The 20,334-nt window shown below is 45.7% G+C and overlaps 1 protein-coding gene across 3 annotated transcripts in view; it reads right to left on the bottom strand.

The window, feature by feature from the left end:
* Positions 1-1,046: 1,046 nt before the first annotated feature.
* The window catches only part of KCNJ16 (potassium inwardly rectifying channel subfamily J member 16), a 39,492-nt gene continuing 20,204 nt past the window's right edge, over positions 1,047-20,334 (bottom strand). For 2 of the 3 annotated variants that reach the window (XM_072937036.1, XM_072937035.1), the window contains one exon: positions 3,955-5,418. In XM_072937036.1, the coding sequence (XP_072793137.1) occupies positions 4,081-5,361 (1,281 nt within the window). In that variant the 5' untranslated portion in view covers positions 5,362-5,418 and the 3' untranslated portion in view covers positions 3,955-4,080. Of the gene's footprint in view, positions 5,419-20,334 lie in introns of all 3 variants that reach the window. The other variant, XM_030287288.4, reaches the window with a different exon arrangement.

Genomic DNA, 20,334 nt, shown 5'->3' with positions numbered 1-20,334 from the left:
GACACATGATAACGGGGAAGGAGATGCCAGCTCCCCTAATGAATGGTGGTGAGCAAGGCTGGAAAAATAAATTATATAATAATCTCTTATTATACCCCTTTGACATAAATTCATCTTGACCTGGACCAACGGTGCTGCTTTCCAAGGGAAAATAATCAGGGTGAAGCTTTAATCATGAGTCAGGAGGCCAGTGCAGGGTGGTTTGTTAGAATTTTGCTTCAGCTGGTAAATTTTGTGGAAAATTTGGGGATGGGGTGAGCAACTTTCACACAGAAATTCCAGTTCCTGCCTCTTAGTGGTGGCTGGGAAGGAGCTGCTGAACCTCAGCTTCAGGAATCGGCTTTTGGAAGCCCCAAGGAGATGTTCAAGGCTCTGCAAGAGCAGGAAGGCCCTGTTGTTTCACCACAGAACTGTCCAAAACATATCCAGGTTCTTCCCTTTGGGCTGGTGGGAACTTTCCTCCAATGAATTGGGAATGACTGGAGGCTCAGGTCTGTGTTCCTGCTGGGAATGCACGTGCTGTTACTTTGGTTGGGTTTCTGGAGGTCTTGTTTGCTTCTTTCTTGCTCAGCCCTACAATGGGGATGGAAAACAATCCCTGGGAAATCCTCAGTGAGAGAGAGCAGATCTGGGAGGAAGAGCTTCCCTCTCTCTCATTTATTCTATTTATTTATCCTATTTTTCCATTGTCCAGTCTCCTGCAGGAACCTCTCCTAGGCAGGAAGGATTAAGAACTGGCTCTACCAGAACACAGGGCCCACCTAAATATAAACCTGGAGAGGAGAAGCTCCAGGGAGAGCTCAGAGCCCCTTCCAGGGCCTAAAGGGGCTCCAGGAGAGCTGGAGAGGGACTGGGGACAAGGGATGGAGGGACAGGACACAGGGAATGGCTTCCACTGCCAGAAGGCTGGGATGGATGAGGAATTAGGAAGAAATTATTCCCTGTGAAGGCAGTGAGGTCCTGGCACAGGTTGCCTAGAGAAACTGGATATGGAAGCTTAAAACTTGTAGCTGAAGAGAAGAAAAGCTCAATATACTCTCACAAGGTGTGTGGCAGGGGAATGTTCTTTATTTTGATGTCTTTATTCATTAAAAAAAAAAAAAAAGAAGAAGAACTGCATGCTTTGCTATTCATCATTATTATACATAGTGTTTGTACTGGGATAAAGGAAATTAAAGTAACACACAGGAAAAAAAGCCAGGCTGGTTGAGAGCAGTGGTTCCTTGGAATCCTGTCTCTAGCACGGGCTGGGATAAAAGTAGAAGAAATTATAAAGAGGCTTTTTGTGAATTAACATGCCCGGGAGAGAAGTTTCTTCCTGACCCTCATCAGCTGACCCAGGCACACCTTAGCAGCCATTCTCATGTATTTGTATTTATTATTTGTATCTCTCAGTGCCAAAACCCACAGGACAAACCCCTAAATCTGACTCCTGGTGCTTTCACTTCCAGCAAAGCCATTCCAAAGGAAGAATTTTTTCCAGAAACTCACAGGGAAGGGAAGGGAACTGGGGGAGGGAAAGGCAGCTGAGCTCCCCAGCTTCACAGCACCAGGAATGGGCACCTTGGGAAGGAACGAGGGGGTTTTGGTCACTTCTCTCAGGAACATCTCACCTCTCTGAGCCCTTTGCACTGTGGCTGGGCTCTTGCAGAGCCAGCAGTGCAGCTGTGTCAGCGTGGGACATCCCCTGTGGGTGGAAATCCTGGGATCACAGAGCAGAAGGCTTGGGAAGTGCCAGGCTGGCCTTTCTGTCTCACCCCTGACTCTGCTTCCTCCTCCACCAGGTTTCCCAGAGCCACCACAGGGGTTACAAACCCTCACCTCTGTCTCACTCACCCTCGTTAAGTGTTTCCTAATTATTTTCCCTCCCTTTTCCCCCAGTTTAATCCCACCTTTTCCTGTCCCATCCTCTCCCAGCCCCAGATTTCACCCTCTCCAAAAGCAGTTTCTGTGTTTGAGAGTCCTCTGTCTCTCAGCTCTTGAGAACTCTCTGCCTCCCAACCCTTTTTAGGACAGAAACACCGTGAGCCATTTCCCTCCTTCCCATTGACAGCTTTCCTACACATCCCAATTGCTCCTCATCTTTCCCAAATCGGGGTGCCCAGCATTAAATAAAAGCATCCCAGGCAGGATCTGAGGGGAGTGGAAGGGTTAATTCCCATGTCTGGAAGGTGATACTCTATTTTATTCAATCCCAATGGTGTTTTTTCCAACACCACAGAAGTACTGAGACCCTTCCACATTTTCCTACATTCCTTTCCATTTTTTTTTTCTAGACTATTTCCCCCACGTCTGCCAGTGTTTCAATCCAGGATACAAGAAGATGGTTTTTACTGCACTTATAAGTGGTTGCTGCTGATGAATCAGCACATAAAATAGGCTAATTAATGAGTTTTGGAATAACTAACACCCCTCAGGCATCAGTTTTACCTGAAGGGATCATGTTTATCCAGAGACAAATGCTAGCAAAAGCGAAATACATTAAAAATAATCCAACAATCCTACTACATGGAGTAAATTGCAGGGGAAAAAAAAAACCAAAACACTTAGCAGGCTATTTTTTCTTCATTAAACATGATGAGCTCATAAAAACCCAATTAATTAGTCAGAATGATGTGAATGACTCGTCAGACCTAATTTTAGCAGCCTAAAGTTAGCCAGCATTTCCACAGCAGTCCTTTCATCTCCTTCAGCAATAAATGGATAGGGATGAACTTTTCCAGGAAAAGCTCATCCTGCTGCCCTCAGCTCCCCAAAAACCTGAGGAAGGTGGAGTGAACTCTGCTATGCAGACAGAAGAGCTGCAGTAACCACAGAGAGCAGCAAACCCTGAATTTCTCTGCTGCTAAGGGCAGGTGAGATCAACCCCACAAACTTCAATATGATTATTTTACATTTGCAGGATAATTAAACACAATGCAAATGAACTGAAATCATCAGGGGCAAAAGCATGATGAAGCATTGCTCACGTAATTACAGAGGTGTGCAGAGCAGGAACTTCCACGTCACTGGCACCTTCAGAACCTTTTCCTTTTTTTCCCCAGTTTGAGCCGACAGAGGAGTTGTTGGATTTCTCCATGAAGGATCATTTTTACTCAGCCACCTGAGACAAGCATTTTTCATTTTGACAAAATCACCCTGTTTGTTCTGCAGGTTGATCTTTGTCTTTGCAAGGAAGTGCAACACGTTAAAAAGAAAAGCAAAATGAAATGAAAGAGGAATTGATATAAAATATTGCACAGCTCACTCCAGACATGATCTTCCCCTCAAGGCTCAACCTGATTTTGCTGATTTAAAACTGGAGGTCTTGTTCTGATTTTTTTTTTTACCTCCTGCTTCCTTCCATCTGCGGGAGCAGCACCTCAGGGAACGGCTCATGATTAACTCATGATTAGGAATGAAAGCTCCTAACCATGGTCAGCTCATGATTAGGGAATGAAAGCTCTCCAGGATCCCACTGTGGATCCCATAGGACTGGGCAGAGTGTGAGCACGTGTCCAAAGCCACCCAGGAGCACTGGGGTCATTGATTCCCTTGTCTTACAAAAAACAGCCCCGTAGATTCCTCAGAGGAGCTCTGGGATGAGGCTGCACCCGAGGAATTATTTGTTGGGATAATGGAGCATCAGAGCCTCCTGGAGGGATTGGGAATCCCTCCAAACCCTTCCAAACCAACGAGGCAGCTTTGAAACTCCTACCCAGAGGGCCCAGGGCATCGTTTGTGTGTCCTGCTGAGGTCATTCTGTGTCTCTGGGCATGGCCAACCCCGGTCCCTGCAGGGGAGGAAAGTTCACACAGGGTTTGCTCAAGGAGCTCTCTGGGCATCCCAAGTGGAAGCTGCTCCCTTGTGCCCACAGCAGCCAGTGCAGAGCTGCCCCTGGCAGCCCAGCAGGGTGTGACAGCGAGTGACAGTGCGTGACAACGTGTGACAGCGTGTGACAGAGTGTGACAGTGTGTGACAGTGTGGGCACGCTGTCAGAGAGGTCTGGGATATAAATATTGCTGCACACAAATTCATTGTTTGCAATCGAGGAGCTACGAGGGGACAATTTGTTGGGAAGAGTTTTAAGGGCAGGAAAAGTCAGATTTGGGACTCTATGGAGAGCCTGCTTAAGGTCACAGCTGCTTTCCTGTAGGAATCCTCTTCAGGAGGCTGGCTGGGAGTTGTCACTGGCTCTTCAGGATCCTCACAACTGGTGACGAGGGCGACAGCGCTGAGGGGCTTTTGGCTGTACTTGATTTCCAGGGCTGACTTCTCCCCTTGCTTTTCCCGCGTCTTCTCAGCACGGTTCCACTCCTGCTCCTTCTGCTCCAGCTGCATGGCGCTGCAGTGAGGGGCGTACACCTCCGTGGTCTCCTCAAATTGCAAGCAGTCCACCTTGTAGTACTTCTTCTTGACGTGCAGCACATCGTTGAACCTGTGGCCCCACAGGATCTCTCTGGGGACGTAGGAGCTGCGCGACTGGTGGGAGGTGCCCGTGGAGTCCCCCGTGTAGACGAACGTCACCAAGATCTCAAAGTTGTCCTTGGCCAGAGCTTTGCGGTCCAGGCCGTACAAGGGGCTGTCGCTGTCGATCTCGTGGACGACGGTGACCGGCGTGACCAGGATGATCTGGTCGTTGAGCAGCTTCAGGTCGCGGTACTCCATGGTCATCCTGCCCTCCTTGTCCTCCCTGTAGCGCAGCAGCTGCGCGCGCACCGAGCCCTCCACCATGTGGTTGGGCCGGAAGTCCCCGATGCGCCACATCAGGCAGAATTTGTCGTCCCTCAGCCCGACCACGGCGTAGTAGCTGAAGCGGATGGTCTGGGCCCTCTTGCGGGCCGTGGCCATCTTGGCCAAGGCCGCCCCGATGATGAAGGTGTCGATGATGCAGCTGAGCACCGACTGCAGGATCACCATGAGGATGGCGAGCGAGCACTCCTCGGTCACGCAGCGGTACCCGTACCCGATGGTGGTCTGGGTCTCCAGGGAGAACAGGAAGGCTCCCGTGAAGCTGTGCACGTTTGCCACACAGGGCGTGACCTCCTCATCGTTGAACAGGTCCCCGTGCTGGACGGCAATCAGCCAGAACACCAGGCCGAAGAACAGCCACGAGAGCACGTAGGACAGGGAGAAAATCACAAACATGTGGCGCCACTTGATGTCCACCAGCGTGGTGAAAATGTCCACCACGTAGCTCTCCCACTCCCCGAAGATGTGCTTGAAGTAGACGTTGCAGCTGCCATCCTTGTGGAGAAATCTCTTCTGCAGCCTTTTCACCTCCTTTTCCGGGCTCTCCCGACAGGTGCTGCGGTAACTGACTTTGTTTCCCTGGATATTTACAGGCCTGTAGCAGCCACTTTGGTCATTCACCTTCCTCATCTCTGCTTCAGCTTACAGAAGGTGCCAGGAGTTGTTTTCCTTGTTCATTGGAAATCTCTGAAATAAAGGAGAAAATCTGTTTTTATTTGGATTTCCAAATCTGATCCCATTTACTCTGTGGCCATCATGGATAATTTTTGGACGGGTACAGGCTGTGACATCCACTACACAACTTTGCTCAGAGACAGGCCACAAACTCAATCAATTAGAAATGTCCTTATCAACCCTGAAATTTTGTCCGTAGATGAAAAGAGAAATCAAAACCTTTGTGGTGACCCTGTTGTGAGGAACTCCTTTAATGATCCCATGAAGAAACATTAAAAGCAGGATGAGCTCCCCTGAGAAGTCACAAACCACTTAAATTTGGTCAAATATCAGAGGTAATTAATTGCTTTTTGCAATTTTCCTTGTTTTCCTCCATTAGGGAAAAAAAATTGGAAAAGTCCCTTATTTAGAGGTAAAACTTCAGTCACATGGGCAGGGAAATTCAGTGCTGGTGTGTTTTAACCAAAAAATGGATCAAACACACGATCATCCATCATTATTTATGTTCCAATATTGCCCAGAAAAACCTGCTCTTGTGGAGTGAACTTGACTGAGCTGGTGCTATGGAGACATGTTTGTTCGATTTGGAAAAAATTATTTACATTTCAAATGGAAAAAAGAAACCCCTCTGGAGTCCTGGAAAGCTTCTGAAATCCTCCCCTAAAGCAAACAAAAAAATATCTGGCTGCCAAAAATATTTAAATCTTGATTAATGAGTTTGAAACAAACAGGGAGGGTGTTAATGGAAGTTGTGGGTGACACAAATTTAGGAAGTGATGTGGATTAGGAGATTCCTCTGCCAGAGCAGAGAAGAACTGAGCAGTGCCACTCCTGGGCCATATTTAGTGACCAAGAATAAGAATTACATTAGGAATTGAGACCTCATCACCTGGAATCCAATAAAAACAACGTCATTTAAAAAGGCAAATCCTTTTCCTGCAGGTCTCCAGCTCATTTCATGACATTCCAACCACTAACACACAAACCAGTCAGAAGTGATGGGGACGTAGCAGAAAAATTCAAATTTTTTGCTAATTTCATGCTTCTAACTGATATCCCTAAAGGGAAAAAAAGCAAACTAATATTTTTGTGGGAAACCTGTCATTATTCTTCCACAAACTGCAAGTTTTTGATGGAAACATGACAAGCTCTTTTCCCATCTTTAAGCTGGTTTCAGAGTTCAGATGTAGGTTTTCATTGGAGCCAAGAAATCCATGGAAGATGAATTTAAGAAAAGCAAATTTCAGAAATGCTGACTTTCCTAGGGGAATTCTTTTCCTCAGGTCTTCACTCCCTTTGCCTGAGCAGGAATGATTGCACACACTTCCAGGCAGAGGAGAGTCAGGCCCACAGAGTGTAAAATATATTGGATGGAGTGGATTAACAGCCCAAGAACTCTCCCTCATCCAAGGAACAATGACAAGCATGCAGAGACATTCATCCAAAAACACTTAAAAGCCAAACATAGTTTCCATTTATTTTTTTTTCTCTTTTTTTCCCCCCTTTTTTTTTTTTTTTTCCAGTCCAGAAATGAATGTGACATATGGTGTCGTAGCCTCAGAATGTGGCCTTCATTAAAAAACACAACATTAATGTTTCCAAAAATACTTCTTGGAATAGGGTCTTTGGAAACATTCATATGACTTGCTTTACTCAGAGTTTTAAACAAACAGTGCAGCCTGGTCTATTGAAGACGCTTGACCCAACATTTTCAAAGCTGTATTTAACAACAAACAAAAACTGGAAACTGTTGAGGGTTGGTTTTTCGGTGTTTTTTTTTTTGGTTTTCTTTTTTTTTTTTTTTTTGAGGACCTCATAATGTGAGGTGTGAAAATGAAGTGAACTGCAATCAGGAGCCAATATGATGTTGAATAAAAACATTTGTAGGGCTTTGTGTTGAGGGGCATCCCTGACCCTCTTCTCTGACAGGGACAGGAACCAGGGAATGCTGGAGCTGTGCCAGGGCAGGGGTAGGTTGGATTTTAAAAGGTTCTTCCCCCAGAGGGTGCTTGTCAGAATCAGGTATTGAGGATCCCGAGATTGTAGAAAGTCTCTGTCTGTCAGCCCCGCTGCCAAAGCAGAAGCCATAATTGGTCTGTGCTGGTTTCAAGGTTGTTTATTCTGTTTATCTCTAACATGTTCTGCTGCCCTGCCGCAGCTCTGTCCTGCAGGGCAGCGTGTGGGGCTCTGCCCTCAGTGGGATGGTACAAACATTAAATACCAGAAACTACCTGTGCTGGATTTACAATAACGTGCCAATATCTGTCACCTACGTTGGACAGTGTGTCCCCAGCCTGAACCAACAGAAAAATGCCAACACCACAGTGAAACATGGAGGGCATGAAGAAGGAGAAAAAGGACAAGACACACCCAATTTCCTCCATCGTGTCCCCTTTGGACCCCTCATCTAGAATCCTAAAATTTTACTTTTGCACCCGTGCCACACTTAATTATTACTCTTATCAAACACTCAGAGCTGGTAATTCATCCTGTAAGATTGAAAACTCTTTTCCATGGACAGAGATCACAGCCAGTGTCTCTGGGGGCTCTGTCCAGGGGGGTTCCTGACCCCTGCCAGGGTCCCAGATCTGCCAGGGCAGCCAGAGGGAAGCCCTGGGTTCCCACAGGTGCTGGCACTGCCCAGGTTCCCCAAGGAATGGGCACGGCCCCGAGGCTGCCAGAGCTCCACGAGCCTTTGGACAGCGCTGCCAGGGGTGCCCAGGGTGGGATTTTGGGTGTCAGGGCCAGGAGCAGGACTGGATGATCCTTCATCCCTCCCAGCTCAATATTCCATGATTCTACTGCTTTTCTTATTGACTGCTTCAGACCAGAGTTCCTTGAAAATCCTCCCAAACATCCCAGGACTCCAAAAGGGACTCAACTTTGTGAATCAAATGCTCCTGAGTGGATCTCACTCTCTGCTGTCACCATCAGAAAATCCTTCACATTTCCAAAATCATGTTTTGCTGGCACCACCTTTGGATTTTGGTGGGGAGAACCTTGGATGGTGAAACGCACAGCAATGTGGTAAAGGCCACTCTGATTTTCTGGTCATCTGCCACAACCAGGAGACAACTTTGACGTGGAGGTGACTTGGTTTGGGAACTCTGACTCTACACAGGGTTTCTCCTAAGTACAGCTGTATTTATAGAAATACTCCCGTGGATGTGTGGGATGAGTTTTGGCTGGTACAGGAAGCCATGGAACAGGTTGGGATTTCCCAAAACACTCCAAAGTAAGTCCGCAATAAGAAAAGGGATGTGATGCAGATCTCCCTAAACCAAAACCAAAAATCCAACCCTGGAGCTGGATGGGGCAAAAAAGAACCACTGCAGAGCAGGGCTACCAGACAAGGATTGCTCCCAGGACCTGAGCTAAGATTTCTTGGTTTTGTTAAAACTTGGATTTCTCAGAGGCTTTTGGCATTGCACAGTGGGGACTGCCCCAGGTGAGCTAAAACCCCAAATTGCACAGCAGGGACTGCCTCAGGTGAGCTAAACCCCCAAATTACACAGTGGGGACTGCACAGGTGAGCTAAAACCCCAAATTGCACAGCAGGGACTGCCTCAGGTGAGTTAAAACCCCAAATTACACAGTGGGGACCGCCCAAGTGCCCCACAATGGACATTGCCCCAGGTCACCCAAAACCCCAAATTACATAGTGGACACGGCCCCAGGTGACCCAAAACCCCAGACTGTACAGTGGGGGCTGCCCAAGTGACCTAAAACCCCAAATTACACAATGGACACTGCCCCAGGTCACCTAAAACCCCAATTAAACTGTGTAGACTGCCCAAGGTGACCTAAAATCTCTGGAAAGAACCTCCTCAGCCCCTCGAAAGCATCAAAAAATGTTGCCCAGTATTTTGGGTATGCTTAAACATAATCCAAACCTGCACTTTTCAAGGCCACCTCTTCAAGTCTCTCGAGTGGAATAATGATAACAATAATAATTAATAATCATGCATCATAATTAATAAGTCTCTGGCACTGCTGTTGCTCGGAACATTCAGGTCCAGACCCACCCTTCGGTATTCCTGGGTTATGTAAATCAGTTTTAGGATCTGTCCCTGGTTCCTGGGGACACCATAGAGCAGACACCTGACTTCCCAGTTCCAGACAAGCACGGGAGTTTGGGAACCCAGCAGTTTCTCCCTCCCTGTGCTGGGGCACTCTGAGTTCTGCAGAACACTCAGGAGAATCTGATCATTACCAAATTATTACCGAGGACCACGGAGTCCCAACCAGACTGATGACCTTCAGCCTCACAGTCATTTCAAAAACCTGATTTTCCAAACTGGAAATACTTGACACATCCCTAAGAAAGCCCCACAATTCCAGGAGAGGTCCTGTTACCTGGTAAAGATTAACAAAGGGGATGGGGGAGGATTTAGAAACATTCTCTCTACTCACTAAAGCTCAGGGATCTGTTGCTGCAAATGACTCTCAGATGTTGCCAGGAAGCGTTTTCACCTTCCTCTAGCACTGACACATAAACCCTCCCCCTTTTCTGTCTTGCTTTTACTTTCTGTGGGTTTTTTCCTGGATTTCTGGGCATGTTTGTGCACATCATGAGCCTCCCCTTGCATTGCAGTACAGCTGAAGTTTGTTGTTTTTTTTTCTCTCTGTTCTTATAAATGTATTTCCTCCTTTTAAATGAAAGTTTGTTGGAGATAAAAATAAAGCAGCCAAGCCAGGCAGGGTGGTAGGAAGGGAGAAACACAGAAATCTCAAAAGATTTAGGGTATTATTTAGGGTTAATGGCAGAGAGTTGTTCTAAAGAATAAATGTATCAGAGTTCCAAAACCAGAATAATTTTTAATTATCTAAGCCAAGGCCAGGCTTTTACTGTGCTGGATCCTGAAATGCTCATCAGGGAGATACAGAAGTGCTCCAGAGAGCTGCATTCAGGGCCTCCACACTGAACCCCCAAACTGGGATTCTTTAAAACTTTCACCCCAATCCGATATGGAAGGAAATTCCTGTATTTCAAAGGTCAAAAAGGAGTGCAGTGGCAGAAGCAGGAACAAACCCAGCACCTACTTTTACCCATTGAAGAGCTGCCACAAAGCAAACACAGGCAGGAGCAGATTTTATCACATTTCTATTTTCATGTAGTTCCTCTTGGGCAGAGCAGCTGTGCCAGAACAACTCCAGCTCCTGATTGTCAGCTCGCTCAGAACAGTCACTTCAAAGCCTCGAGCATCCAGCTGAACCCTTCAAAGAATTTCACTGGATGTAATTGTCAATTTAATCCCGATATTTGGAGTTCAGGGCTCAGTGTTTTGTGAGGATAATCCCTCTTGCACCGTAACCTAATACCTAACAAATTGCTGCTACACCCCTTTTATGACTCCCTTTTCCCATTGTGTAAACAATAGGGGTGAATTTTTGTTCGGTGACAACTTCACTCAACAGCCTGTTTGTAAAACATTAAGCAAAACATTGTGAAGATCTGGCTTCCAGGAGAATTCTGTTCTGAGATCAAATCAAAAAGAAAACAGCCCCAAACCTCCAAGTTAAATTGGGTCTCTTTTAAGTTGGTAATAATCACTCTGCCCCACACTCAGAAGTGGTGTCTCTCTCTCTCTCCAGTGGTGCTTTAGCAATCACCTCCGTTTTCTGCTTCATTTTGGAAACCGTCTGAAAGGTTTCCAGTTTTAGTCATTGTTGTGTAACCCTGGAAGGGTTTCAGCTCCGAGACCAGAAATGTGACAAGTCAGAACCTTCAGGGCTGCTTTGGGATTGGCTCCAAGACTTGTTCCTTAAAAAAAAATCCACCACCCACAAAACCTAAATAAATCTGTTGTAGGACAGCATGAAGGCTCTTCCTTCTTTCTTTCCTTCCTTCCTCTCTCTCTTTTTGGGGCAAAGAGATTTCTCCTGGTACCCACAGCGGATCTTTCTGCTTCTGATCTCTCCTTCCACTGTCCCAGGTGGCTCCAAGTCCAACCTGGCCTTGGACATTCCAGGGATTCAGGGTCAGCCCCAGCTTCCCTGGGCACCCGTGCTAGGCCTGCCCACCCCACAGCCAGGAATTCCTTCCCAATATCCCATCTAGCCCTGCTCTTGGTCAGTTTAAGCCAATTTATTACCTGGGAATATTCCAACATTCCTGTGCCTTTATCCAGGGATATTCCAACATTCCTGTGTCCCTTATTCAGGGCTATTCCAAAATATCCTAGCCAACATATTCAATGTTTGTCAGCTCAGATCCCCACAGCCACTGAAGGGAAGCTCTACAAGAGGGAAGGCAATAGAAAATCCCCTAAATTGGGATTGACCAGGGGAGCGGGCTGTAGCAGAGGGAAAGGAAGGGAAAGACTGGATGATCTTTAAGGTCCCTTTCATCCCAAAGCATTCTGATTCTAATAAACCAAACCCAGAGCAAAATATTATTTATTGCTTAGACTCCTTATTCAATGCCTCCATTCAGACAGAGACCTAAAGTGAATATCAAAGTGTTTATTGAGCATTTTAAAGACCAGACATAGACACCAAAGAGCAGCAGAGCTCTGCAGAGATTTTTGAGTCACGCAATGGTGCTGAGATCCCCACTGGAACAACCCACAGCAACAGATATATTGACATTTAATTCATCTAAGTGAAACCAGATCTGCTTACAACAAAACCAATAAAATCCAAAAATAAAAGTGAAGAAATTTGGCCCCTTAAAGTCAGAAAAGACAGACTGGAAGCTGTTCCTTGGTGGAGGTTGGTTCTCATTTTGGAGCCACAGGTTCAAGGGGAAGCAGCTCCCTGCTTCCCACTCAGAGCAATTCCCAAAATCCGTAGAAAGCTGCGAATGTCAATTTGAATTTATTTGCACTGCATGGCTCCAGCCAGGAGCCAGCAGTGGAAACACCGAAATGCCAGGAGGAATGGAAAGTGCAGCTCGAAGCCATTGAGCTGGGGCCTCGCTGCCATTCCTTGTCCCAGACACTTTGGCGGGGGGGAAACCTAAAACTCTTCCCTCTGGGGATCTCTGCCAGCAGCTCCTGCACGGGGGCACTGAGCCAGCAGGGCTGGGCACAGCAACCCCAGCTCAGCCTCCCCAACCTGAACTGGGCTGAACTGGGATGGCCCAGCAGGGAAACAGAGCGAGCAGGAGCAGCAGAGCCAAGCCTCAGGGGAGACCCTGAGTTCGGCTGTTTTGAGAGTTTTTGTATTTGGGATTTTAATTTTTAGGTTTTTTTAATTTTTAAATTTTAATTTTTAATTATTTTTTAACTTTTAATTTTTAAAGAATTTTTTTTATGGTTTTGTTAATTACTTTTTGCATGTATTGGAGTAGGTAAGGTCTTAGTATAATTATGATGCTAATTAATATATATAAGTTTATTTTAAATTTTTTTATTATGGTGTAAAGTTTAATTTATTGAGTAAATTATTTAATTATGTTTTATTATTATTTTTTATTTTAGTTATATTTTTAAATTGTCATATATTTTTATGAATGGATTTTGAATGATTAGATAGGTTTATGTAATATATTTTATTAAATTTTTGTATTTATTTATTAGGTTCATGTAATATATTCTATTAAATTTTTGTATTTGCAAAATAAAATGTATTGTCATTTTGTTTTGTAGAGTTGCATGTTTTATATTTTTGCTATTGGTTAATAAATGTGAGAGAAGCCGTATAATCCCACACTGGAATGGGGCAGCTGGATCCCTCCAGGGCCACTGTCATCCCCTCCTCCTGCCTGGAAATTCCTCGTGCAGGTTCTGTTCCCTGGAAATTCCTTATCCTGGTTCTGTTCCCTGGAAATTCCTCATGCAGGTTCTGTTCCCTGGAAATTCCTTATCCTGGTTCTGTTCCCTGGAAATTCCTCATGCAGGTTCTGTTCCCTGGAAATTCCCGATTCTGTTCCCGTCAGCTGAGAGCCACTCGCATTTTGACATTCAGCTGGACACCAGGATCTCCATTGGTGCTCAAGCTCCTACAGTTTCAATTCCCAAAGCTGCTACAGCCGGGACACCTCCTAGGGCTGGACATCCTGGAATGCTTTGGGCTGGAAAGGACCTTAAAGATCATTTTCTTCCAGCCCTACCATGGGCAGGATGCTCCAGTGATCAGGGGCAGCCACACAGAGATGGAATGGCTGGAAAAATATATTTTATATCCCGCTTCTCCCTTTGGAAATCGCTAACCAACCTATTCCTTAACTCAGCAGGCCCCTGGGCTTTAATGCAAATTAGCTGTGAGGCAATCAAGTACCAGTGCCAGTGCTAATTAGCATTTCCTCCTCTCCTGGCTCAGGGGTGTCTGTCCTGATGCCCAGGGAAGCTTCATTGCCATCCTTCTGCAGGTTCCACCCCACCCTGCACGGTAGGGATTTCCTCAGCCTTCAGGGCCCCTGAAAATTCCTCATCTTTTCCCCCAGCCCTGGCTGGCCAGGAGCAGGAGAGCAGTTTGTTGCAGCTCTGAATGGCCGTGATGTAATTAATGAATTAATGTAATCAGCGGTGGCAGGTCAGGAACAATGAGAGAGGGAGATCAGAGAGTGCTGAGCACTCATTTCACAGAGCCAACAGCCCCGGCTCCCTTCCGGCTGTTCTGTCCCTTCCCAAACACAACCAGTCATTTATCAATATTCTGGGGATCTGGGGGCGGCTGGAGCTGATATTCCAAAGGGTTCCTCCAGGGACAGCTTCCCTGACGTCAGGCTGTGAGCTCCTCTCCTTCCTGTTTGCTGCCAGCTGGGCAGAAAGGAAGGGACAGGGACAGCACAGCCTGGAGCCACAGCATTCCCAGCTGGGTCCCCATCCAGGGGTATTCCAGCATCCTTGGGCCCCTTATCCCGGGATATTCCAATATTCCTGTGTCCTTTATCCCAGGATATTCCAATATTCCTGTGTCCTTTATCCCAGGATATTCCAATATTCCTGTGCAATTTATCCCGGGATATTCCAATATTTCTGTGCCCCTTATCCTGGATATTCCAATATTCCTACATCCCTTATCCCAGGATATCCCTGAGCCCTTTATTCAATGATATTCCAACATTCCTGGGCCCCTTACCCAGGGATATTCCAACATCTCTGTGCCCCTTATCCATGAATATGGCAATATTCCTGTGCCCCTTATCCAGGGATATTCCAGCATTCCTTCCAAGAATATTCCAACCTTCCTGTGCCCCTTATTCAGGGTTATTCTAAAATTCCTGTGCCCCTTATCCAGGAATATTCCAATATTCTGTGCCCCTTAGCCAGGGATATTCCAAAATTCCTGTGCCCTTTATTCAGGTCTGTCAATGTGAACAATGTATATGCCTAGAAGTTGCATTTAATAACAAAATTAAATGTAGGGGTTGTTTCACGTAGGATTTTTCCTCCCTGTGACTTGTACAGAGGCTGATTTGTGCCCCTCAGGGCCTGGAACAGGAGCTCTGAGGTTGCCCCTCCTGTGGAAGGATTTCCCCCAGCCCTAAGGAGCTCCTGGATGGGAATCCAGCCCTTATCCATGAATATTCCAGCATTCCTGTGCCATTTATCCAGGAATGTTCCAGCATTCCTGTGCCACTTATCCAGGAATGTTCCAGCATTCCTGTGCCACTTATCCAGGAATGTTCCAGCATTCCTTCCAGGAATATTCCAATATTCCTGTGCCCCTTATCCATGAATATTCCAACCTTCCTGTGCCCCTTATTCAGGGATATTCCAATATTCCTGTGCCCCTTATCCAGGAATATTCCAATACTTCTGTGCCCCTTAGCCAGGGATATTCCAAAATTCCTGTGCCCTTTATTCAGGTCTGTAGATGTGAACAATGTATATGCCTAGAAGTTGCCTTCAATAAAAAAAATTAAATGTAGGGGATGTTTTACATAGGATTTTTCCTCCCTGTGACTTGCACAGAGGCTGATTTTGGGGAGCTCTGAGGCTACCCTTTGTGTGGAAGGATTTCCCCCAGCCCTAAGGAGCTGCAGGATGGGAATCCAGCCCATTCCGAGCTGTTTGCCACCAGGCTGCTCAGCCAGCCGTGTTTTTGTGTTTTTCCTGTTTTACTTCTCCAGGCAAACAGTGTGAAGGAGCGAGCAGATCTTATCAGAGCCCATGTTAACAAAAATACATCAAATAAAAACCTGCTACATTGCAAATGTCAACACTCCACACACACACAAAAATGATATCTAAACTGCACTAGGGTTGCTTTTATTGCCAAAGCAATTCCCAAAGATTGTTTGGAGAGACAACTTTTCTGTTTGGCCTCACAGGTGCTGCGGGCCTGTGAAATAAATGTCTCTCTCATTTATTCCTCAATGCCACTACAGGGGTGCTGTCACCAGAGACAAGAGCGTGGCTAAAGAGAATTTCACCCTCTGGTTTGAAATTTACTGCCACTGTCCCCTGATTCACTGCAGATTAGCTGGGAGTTGGATAAATGATCAGCCATCAAAATGAAATTAAATTCAAGAGTGACGTACACGGCCTCAGTGGGAGATTTATCCTGTTTTCTATCCTGTATTTTTCATGGGTCGTTTTTACTCCTGTTTTCACTGAATAAAAGGGAATTACAGCATCACTTGCTCCTGCTCAGAGCCAGAGTCCTTCCAAATTCAAACACAAATCTGAAGGTGATTGACGAAACCCCAAATCACTCCCAAGGCCTGCCCAGCCCCGAATCACGAGCTCAGGCTGGTGGCATTCCTCTTCTGGAACATTCCATGTGGTGCTAAGCTCCATCACGGATGAGAGGAACTTCAGGAAGTGGAGTCTTTGAAGAACAAAAAGTGGTGTTTCCCATAGGAAAAGAAAAAAACAAAAGAAAGGACAACAACAACCAAAAAAACCAACAAAACCAAACTTCCCAATCTCTAAAAATTAAAAAAAAAAAAAAACCAAAAGAAAGAAAAGCAAAACATCACTCGGGTGTCATAATCTGGGAGCAGCCTCAAGGCTGATCATGGGAAGGAAAGAAAATTTGGATTAAGGAGAATGAAAAAGTGACCACAGAGGTGCTGGAACCATGCCAGGAGTGCTGGAACAAATCTAAGACCTGAGATCTGAGAGCAATAATGTCCCCAAACATCCCTGAGGATGGGCTGATGCTTTTTTGGGACTACCTAAAATCAGAGGTCAGGAAAAACTAAGAGAATTAAAAGTGGTTTTGTTTATTGAAGGGCCTTCATGTACACTTAGGGCAGACAAAGCCCACACAAAATGGATGAGGGGTCAGGGGTTTTCACACTTTTATAAGTTTGGTTCATTTGCATTTTGGGGGTTAATCTTCCAATTACATCTTCAGCTAATGAAGTCATTGACCCCAGGTTTGCTGCCCCCAACTCACTTTTGTTTCCATCTCAGGCCTGAGGCAGTGAGGTGTCCTTGACTGCCAGGCCTGGAGAGGAATTGTTGTGTCTGCCCAAAATGGGACAGCAGCAGCTCACACTGCACATGGAGTTTAGAGTTACACACTGAGGAACTGCAGGATTACAAATATATAAAAAATATAAAAGCCCAAATCCTGAGGGATCAGAGGCTCCAGCCCATGGCAGAGCTGAGGGATGGAGCGATGTCCCTGCTGCCGTCCTGCTGTCACCCAGGACTCTGCTCCTGGTGTCTTGTCAGAATCTGAGGTATTGATGATCCCGAGGTTGTAGAAAGTCTCTGTCTGTCAGCCCCACTGCCAAAGCAGAAGCCATAATTGGTCTGTGCTGTTTCAAGGTTGTTTATTCTGTTTATCTCTAACATGTTCTGCTGCCCTGCCGCAGCTCTGTCCTGCAGGGCAGCGTGTGGGGCTCTGCCCTCAGTGGGATGGTACAAACATTAAATACCACAAACTACCTGTGCTGGATTTACAATAACGTGCCAATATCTGTCACCTACGTTGGACAGTGTGTCCCCAGCCTGAACCAACAGAAAAATGCCAACACCACAGTGAAACATGGAGGGCATGAAGAAGGAGAAAAAGGACAAGGCACACCCAATTTCCTCCATCGTGTCCCCTTTGAACCCCTCATCTAGAATCCTAAAATTTTACTTTTGCACCCGTGCGACACTTAATGATTACTGATATCAAACACTCAGAGCTTGTAATTCATCCTGTAAGATTGAAAACTCTTTTCCATGGACAGAGATCACAGACAGTGTCTCTGGGGGCTCTGTCCAGGGGGGTTCCTGACCCCTGCCAGGGTCCCAGACCTGCCAGGGCAGCCACAGGGAAGCCCTGGGTTCCCACAGTGTCTGCAGGAGCTGCCAGGGGCTCCAGCCACGCCGTGACGCGTGTGTGTTGATAATTATGATCTTATACCATGGATTTGCTCTCGGGGTGTTTTTCCAATCAGACTCAGAGATCTCTTTGTTCTGCTGTGTAAAACCCGGCTTTGAGGTCACTTCCACACCCTTGGCTGTTTATGGACGCAAAGCTCCGAGCCCATTTCCCACTGGGGAGGACAAGAAACAGGTTGTGTCATTGTCTGGCTCAATTGTTCTCCAGGACTGATTCCAAGGAGAGGAAGAGCTCACCAGCTTGGGGCTTTATTGTGGTAAAAGCCTCCTATCAACAATGAAAGGATGTGCAGGGTACCAGCCGTGACTGAGGAAAAAGAATCTGCTTTTTGAATTAAAACATGAATGGGAACTACCTCCATTGATTCAAAAGGAAAATTGGTAAAAGGTTCAAGGGCCACCTACTTACAATGAGTATTCCAACATTCCTGTGACCCTTATCCAGGAATATTGCAATATTCCTGTGCCCTTTATTCAGGAATATTCCAACATTCCTGTGCTCCATATCCAGGAATATTCCAATATTCCTGTGCCTCTTATCCAGGGATATTCCAAAATTCCCATGGCTCTTATCCAGGGATATTCCAATATTCCTGTGCCCCTTTTACAGGAATATTCAATATTCCTGTGTCTCTTATCTATGAATATTCAATATTCCTCTCTCCCTTATCCAGGAATATTCTAATATTCCTGTGCCTCATATCCAGGAATATTCCAATATTCCTGTGCCCCATATCCAGGAATATTCCTATTCTAAAGGCCATTTCTGATGCCACCAAAACAGGTGGCTCTGGATTTCTGTGTGACACAGGTCTGTAGGGACATCCCAAGGGATCCCAACCTTTCTGTGTGTTTATATTAGAAGACTGAATTATTTAAAATTGAAATTTTAAAATAATTTCAATTTTATAATTGAAAATTGAATTATTTAAAATCTGCTGGGTTTTGGCACCCTAATCTGCATTTCCTTAAAGCTGCAGGCAGCACATTCTTCTGTCCCAGTCATGGGCATTGTATCCATTTAGACAACTCTGGGATCTTCCAGAATAAAAGGATCCTTATTGCAAGAGCTGGAAAAATGTCCAGGCAGGAGGGATGAAATATCGCCCCTCCGCACTGAACAGGGAACCTTTTCTTCCCGTGCTGCTTCAGCTCTTGCTCCTGCAAGGTCTTGTCTGTCAGAAGATGCAATCAGGTTTAAAAGCCTGAATTACCATCCTGGAAATCACTGGGAATTGTTTTGGTGATGTGAAATGCAGCAAGTGCCGAAGTTCTCCAGCAGATTTGGGTCAGATTTGAACCAATTTTGGTTCTCAGAACCATCCCTGGTGTCCAGGACAGCCTCTCACAGGGTCCTGTGCAGGGAGCTTGAGTTTCACTCCATTCCTCCCAACCCCCGGGACGAACAGGCTCTGGCTGGTTTGGAAAACAAAATTATTAAGGGCTTTTCCCGAGTTTTTCCACGGAGCAGATCTCAGCGAGGTCTGTCACAAGCTGAAGAATTTGCAGGAATAGTGTCAATCTGATGTCACAGTGGCAATAAATCCTATTGTGCTGGATTGCATTCTGCCCATTGAAACGCTGTGACCTATTGTCATCCAAGTGGAACCACATTCCACTGGCTGCTCAAAAGGTTCTGATTTTCACTCCCGATTGTTGCCAGGGCAACTGCACCTCCATCCAAAACTGCCTCACCAATCACTGAACTCCATTTGAACAGACTGGAGATAAAGCAAAGCACTAATTACTTATTCCCACTGAAAAAGTCCAAACCAAGCCTTTCTGTACTTATTCCCAAAGAAAAAGTCCAAATCAAACCTTTTTCTGAGGCCTGAATAACAGAAATTCGCAGGGGCTGTTTGAGGGTTACTCGGGTTTTGGTGGGTTTTTTGGTTTTTTTGGGGTTTTTTTTGGTTGTTTTTTTTTTTTTTTTTTTGCTTGAGGCACCAATTGCCTCATTTCTTTGTGGAATAACCGGTTGTGGTGACAAAATACCATGAAAATGTTAATATTCTAAATCTATCCAGAGCAAGAGTGCACTGGAAATCTCACCCCAGGCCGCTCCTGGAAAGAGTCCTCACTCAGTTGTAGAAAACTGAAAGGATTTTCATGAATAATCAAAGAGCTGGTGAAGGTTTGTGAGTGGAAATAGAAATGTTTGAATTTCCCCGTTGAGATTTCTGGTGGAAAGTGGCCTGTGTTTTATGGCCTCTGCTTTTATTAAGTGAATATCTTCTCCGTGGTTCAGATTTGTTCTAATCTGTGTTTGAGTGGGACAAAGCCAGGTAGGAAATTGCTCTTTCTGCCAGGATGAAATGCTGGGGAGCAGCATTTCCTGGAGAGCAAAAGGGGCCACTTGGCCATCCAAAATCGGGGCTGTGAAGTCAGGAGTCAGCAGGGCCAGGTGATGCAGCTTCTGCCACTCCAAAACTGAGGGCACAAAATTTGGGGCACAAAATTTGGTGCCAATTTGAAACCAGTTTGGGAGAGAATATTTTAAAAGGAATGGGATGGAGGTGTTTCGTGAAGTTGTCTCAGGAATGGAGACGCCTTCATTAAACATGGAAATTTTCCATCTGTTTTTCAGTAAAAATTTACTCTTTTTTCCAGGTGAGTCCTTTCACACTGCTCTGTGAGCCTGTCTTGGTTTTCCCTTGAAGAAAACTTGTCTGAAAAAATGGTTGTTCACCAA

This window comes from Taeniopygia guttata, chromosome 18 (genome assembly GCF_048771995.1).
Source record: "Taeniopygia guttata chromosome 18, bTaeGut7.mat, whole genome shotgun sequence".
Classification (NCBI taxonomy): Eukaryota; Metazoa; Chordata; class Aves; order Passeriformes; family Estrildidae; genus Taeniopygia; species Taeniopygia guttata.
The sequence above is the reverse complement of the archived record's forward strand: the minus strand, read 5'-3'. Positions and strand labels throughout refer to the sequence as shown.